Source organism: Hyla sarda, chromosome 4 (assembly GCF_029499605.1).
Source record: "Hyla sarda isolate aHylSar1 chromosome 4, aHylSar1.hap1, whole genome shotgun sequence".
Lineage (NCBI taxonomy): Eukaryota > Metazoa > Chordata > Amphibia > Anura > Hylidae > Hyla > Hyla sarda.
The window spans coordinates 199,575,300-199,581,305 of record NC_079192.1 but is presented as its reverse complement, the minus strand read 5'-3'; the positions used below and the strand labels follow the sequence as shown (position 1 = coordinate 199,581,305).

The following is a 6,006-nucleotide window of genomic DNA, read 5'->3' as shown; positions in this document are numbered from 1 at the left end:
TAGAGTGGCACAAGCATCCTGCCGCTGACAATAGCACAGTGATTGCAGGTATAGAGCATACATAAACATTGGAGGGGTAAGACCATCCTGCCGCTGCTAATAGTACAGTGCCCGCAGGTAGAGCATACGTAAACACTGGAGAGGCATGAGCATCCTGCCACTGCTAATAGTACAGAGCCAGCATGTATAGAGCATACGTAAACACTGGAGAGGCATGAGCATCCTGCCACTGCTAATAGTACAGAGCCAGCATGTATAGAGCATACGTAAACACTGGAGAGGCATGAGCATCCTGCCACTGCTAATAGTACAGTGCCCACATGTATAGGGCATACGTAAACACTGGAGAGGCATAAGCATCCTGCCACTGCTAAAAGTACAGTACCAGCATGTATAGAGCATACATAAACACTAGAGATGCACGAGCGTCCTGCCACTGGTAACAGTACAGTGACCGTATGAAGAGAGCATACGTAAACACTGGAGAGGCATGAGCATCCTGCCACTGCTAATAGTACAGTGACTGTATGAAGAGAGCATACGTAAACACTGGAGAGGCATGAGCATCCTGCCACTGCTTAAAGTACAGTACCAGCATGTATAGAACATACATAAACACTAGAGATGCACGAGCGTCCTGCCACTGGTAATAGTACAGTGCCCACAGGTCGAACATACGTAAACACTGGAGAGGCAACAGCACCATGCCACTGCTAATACAGTACAGTGCCCGCATGTATAGGGCATACCTAAACACTGGAGAGGCATGAGCATCCTGTCACTGCTAATACAGTACAGTGCCCACATGTATAGGGCATACGTAAACACTAGAGATGCATCAGCGCCCTGCCACTACTAATACTGTACAGTGCCCGCAGGTATCGAGCATATGTAAACAATGGAGAGACATGAGCATCCTGCCACTGCTAATAGTACCGTGCCCGCAGGTTTCGAGCATATGTAAACAATGGAGAGGCATGAGCACCCTGAAACTGCTTTTAGTACAGTACCCGTAGTTATAATGCATATGTAAACACTGGAGAGGAATGAGCGTCCTGCAACTGCTAGCAGTTCAGTGCCCGCATGAAGAGAGCATACGTAAACACTGGAGAGGCACCAGCACCCTGCCACTGCTAATACAGTACAGTGCCCACATGTGTAGGGCATACGTAAACACTAGAGATGCATCAGCGCCCTGCCACTACTAATACAGTACAGTGCCCGCAGGTTTCGAGCATATGTAAACAATGGAGAGGCATGAGCGTCCTGCCACTGCTAATGGTACCGTGCCCGCAGGTCGAGCATACGTATAACACTGGAGAGGCACCAGCACCCTGCCACTGCTAATACAGTACAGTGCCCACATGTATAGGGCATATGTAAACACTAGAGATGAATCAGTGCCCTGCCACTACTAATACTGTACAGTGCCCGCAGGTATCGAGCATATGTAAACAATGGAGAGGCATGAGTGCCATGAAACTGCTTTTAGTACAGTGCCCGTAGTTATAATGCATATGTAAACACTGGAGAGGCATGAGCATCCTGCCACTGCTAATAGTACCGTGCCCGCAGGTCGAGCATACGTATAACACTGGAGAGGCACCAGCACCCTGCCACTGCTAATACAGTACAGTGCCCGCAGGTATCGAGCATATGTAAACAATGGAGAGGCATGAGCACCCTGCCACTGCTAATACAGTACAGTGCCCGCAGGTATCGAGCATATGTAAACAATGGAGAGGCATGAGTGCCATGAAACTGCTTTTAGTACAGTGCCCGTAGTTATAATGCATATGTAAACACTGGAGAGGCATGAGCATCCTGCCACTGCTAATAGTACCGTGCCCGCAGGTCGAGCATACGTATAACACTGGAGAGGCACCAGCACCCTGCCACTGCTAATACAGTACAGTGCCCGCAGGTATCGAGCATATGTAAACAATGGAGAGGCATGAGCACCCTGCCACTGCTAATACAGTACAGTGCCCGCAGGTATCGAGCATATGTAAACAATGGAGAGGCATGAGTGCCATGAAACTGCTTTTAGTACAGTGCCCCTAGTTATAATGCATATGTAAACACTGGAGAGGCATGAGCATCCTGCCACTGCTAATAGTACCGTGCCCGCAGGTCAAGCATATGTATAACACTGGAGAGGCACCAGCACCCTGCCACTGCTAATACAGTACAGTGCCCGCATGTGTAGGGCATACGTAAACACTAGAGATGAATCAGTGCCCTGCCACTGCTAATACTGTACAGTGCCTGCAAGTATCGAGCATATGTAAACAATGGAGAGGCATGAGCGTCCTGCCACTGCTAATACAATACAGTGCCCGCATGTATAGGGCATATGTAAACACTAGAGATGCATCAGCGCCCTGCCACTGCTAATACAGTACAGTGCCCGCATGTATAGGGCATACGTAAACACTAGAGATGAATCAGTGCCCTGCCACTGCTAATACTGTACAGTGCCTGCAAGTATCGAGCATATGTAAACAATGGAGAGGCATGAGCGCCCTGCCACTACTACTACTGTACAGTGCCCACAGGTATTGAGCATATGTAAACAATGGAGAGGCATGAGCGCCCTGAATCTGCTTTGAGTACAGTGCCCGTAGTTATAATGCATATGTAACACTGGAGAGGAATGAGAGCCCTAGCCCATTTACAGTGATACAGCTTGGTTGCTAAGGACAACAAGGCCCCCCCACTACCCACAGACATGACACCTCATGCCCACTGCACCTTAGCTATACAGCACCCCTCAATGGGCACATTTCCAGGTGGCAGTGCCAATGTGCCTTATGTGTGAGAAGTGGCAGGCAGCATCCTGCAGAGGTATCCCAGGAGGGCAGCAATAGTCACTTCTCCCAGCGCCCCCTGCCCATCAAGTGCCCCCCAATATACTCACACAGCTCGGAGTAGCGGTGGGCTCCCCGGCACAGCTGCTGCAGGTACCTGTGCAGGACATCGGTGAGCAGGTCGCAGGCGGTCACCTGCATGGAGTCCCAGCCCAGGGCTTGGCAGATCTGCGCCACCGACACCCGCAGCAGCGAGCGCGAGTAGCTCTCACACATCCCGAGTTATCCCGCTCCCATCACACGCCCAGGCGCCGCTCTCCGTTAACCGCACGGCCCCTTCCGCGCTCTCACTCTCGCCGCCATCTTGGCCTTTCCTCTTGTCGCTGCTCAGCACAGGCAGCAGTCGGCGCCAATCCATCCCAGAGCTGATCGAGCGCGCACTTCCGGTTGCGATCTGTAGCTCCGACATCAGCCATTACTACAATGGGAGGTGTTATAGCGAGGGGCGGAACTGAAGGGTTCTCTGTGGGATTCCACATCGCCATTTTAGTCATGGGCAAAATACCAGAGATAGGAGGGATACAGGAGGAGGATGGACTATAAAGTATGAGAGCCTCGGCTTCTGTCAGTACAGATAGCTCTCTGCTGTGATCAGACAGTCGTCTCCAGCACCCAGCTATCGCATAGTGAGACCATGACTAGATACACTCACTGGCCACTTTATTAGGTACACCTTGCTAGAACCGGGTTGGACCTTTTTTGTCTTCAGAACTGTCTTTATATGTTGTGTACTGTTTTCCAAGCAGGGTGCCTCCAGCTGTTGCAAAACTACAACGCCCAGCATGCCCGGACAGCCAAAGGCTGTCCGGGCATGCTGGGCGTTGTAGTTTTGCAACAGCTGGAGGCACCCTGCTTGGAAAACATAGCTGTGGCATACTTTCTACAAGGGGCTGGAAACATTCCTCAGAGATTGTGGTCCATATGGACATGATGGCATCACATAGTTGCTGAAGTTTTGTCTGCTGCACATCCATAATGCCAATCTCCAGTGCCACCACATCCTAGAGGTGATCTACTAGATTGGGATCTGGTGACTGGAGGGCACTGGAGTACTGGGGCTTTGTGACACGGTACCTTATCCCAGTGATTTCCAACCTGGGGTATAAGTACTAGGGATCGACCGATTATCGGTTTGGGTGATTTTGGCCATTATCGGTATTGGCAATCACCTTGCCGAAATGCAGATAATGCCCTGCCCCCCGGCCAGACACCGCCCCCGCTGCTTCCCCATTGCCTCCCCCATCCCCGGTTTTATAATTACCTGTTCCCTGGGTTGGCGCTACTTCTGGCTCCTGCGCGCTGCGCAATGACGAGTGACGTCCTCAACGTCACCGTCAGTGCGCACAGTGACGGCTCAAGACGCCGCCGGAGCCAGAAGTAGCACGGGCCCCGGGAACAGGTAATTATAAAACCGGGGATGGGGGAGGCAATGGGGCAGTGGTGGTTGGCCTAGGGAGGACCCAAGGACAGGCAGGGGGAGAGAAGCGGGCGGCGGTCTATGGCCCCACAAAAGCCGCTGCAGTTCATTGATTTAAATCGCCCGCTTTAAATCATTGATCTGCAGCGGCTTGGGCAGGGTGGGGTGGGGGTAAATAGCCGATAACTTATACCGGAATATCGGTATAAGTTATCGGCCTGAAAGGTCACAGATTATCGGTATCAGTATCGGCCCTAAAAAATCGATATCGGTCGATCCCTAATAAGTACCCCCAGGGGTACTTAGCAGTTCTCCAGGGGGTACTTGAGAAAAAAAAAATCAGTAATGGCAGTTACTGGTCTGGATTACTTGGAAAGAAATGGCAGGATGACGTCACTGCACCGAGGAGCAGAGCAGGAGGACATCAAAGGGGAAGCGCGGGCACTGGGCTGCTGTGGGCATCACAGCTTTGTTGCTCCACCGCCCCTGCAGACCGGGAACCTACTGCTATGAGCCATTGCAATAGGTCCCCTGACCAGAGGAGCAGTAGAGCAACAAAGTGGGACAGTATGGATGCCTACAACTATATATGGGGGCAGTTTGAGGGCCTACAGCTATATTTGGGGGCACAGAGGGGACCTACCAACTTTATGGGGATTCAAAGCGGGTACTAATACTGTGTGTGACAATAAACATGGGGAGTTTGTAAATAGGTAGGTAGTGTACTGCAGAAAGGAGCCTAAAATGTTTGTTTGGCTGGTTCTGTGGAGAAATCTTGTATGGAAGAAATCTTAATGGCGGTCTAGGCCAGATAGTGAACAAAAGTAATGTAAACAACTCCGGGTAGAGAAGAAGTCACCTGTAAATCGGGGGACTGAGTAGAGTGAGAGGAACAGGGGGCCTGTTATAGAGGAAAGTAAAGCATATGAATTATACAATAATCTAATATGGGGGTACAATTTTTTAGGGATGGGCTGTCAAGGGGTACTCAGGCAAAAAAAAAGGCTGAGAACAACTGCCTTATCCTGCTGGAGGTAGCCATCAGAAGATGGGCACACTGTGGTCATAAAGGCATGGACATGGTCAGAAACAATACTCAGGCAGGCTATCACATATAAACAATGCTCAATTGGGATTTAGGGTCCCAACGTGTGCCTTGAAAATGTCCCCAACACCATTACACCACCACCAGCCTGAACCATAGAACAGGATGGGTTCATGTTCATGCCAGATTCTGACCCTGCTATTTGAATGTCACAGCTGGAATCAAATTGTATCAGACGAGGCAAATTGTGTCCTTAGTTTCCTGTTCTTAGCTGACAGGAGTGGTCTTCTGCTGCTGTAGCCCATCTGCTTCATGGTTGAAAGTGTTGTGCATTCAATGGGGGAGATTTATCAAAACCTGTGGAGAGGAAATGTTGCTGAGTTGCCCATAGAAACCAATCATATTGCTTCTTTTATTTTTCAAAAAAGGCCTCTGAGAAATGAAAGAAGCAATCTGATTGGTTGCTATGGGCAACTCAGTAACTTTTTCTCTGGGCAGGTTTTGATAAATCACCCCCATTCTGATGCTTGGTTTGAACGTCAGCAAGCTGTCTTGACTATGTCTACATGCCTAAATGCATTGCGTTCATATCAAAGGATTATTAGCTATTTGTGCTAACAAGCAATTGAACAGATGTTTCTTATTGAGTGGAGAATAGCTATAGGTCTCGCTTG

General features: G+C 49.9%; 1 protein-coding gene across 1 annotated transcript in view; it reads right to left on the bottom strand.

The window, feature by feature from the left end:
- TAF3 (TATA-box binding protein associated factor 3) overlaps nucleotides 1-3,270 on the bottom strand; it is a 118,223-nt gene extending 114,953 nt beyond the window's left edge. Inside the window, exon 1 of the mRNA XM_056573258.1 lies at nucleotides 2,921-3,270. Within this exon, the coding sequence (XP_056429233.1) occupies nucleotides 2,921-3,086 (166 nt within the window). The 5' untranslated portion in view covers nucleotides 3,087-3,270. The remainder of the gene's footprint in view (nucleotides 1-2,920) is intronic.
- Between the last annotated feature and the right edge of the window lie 2,736 nt (nucleotides 3,271-6,006).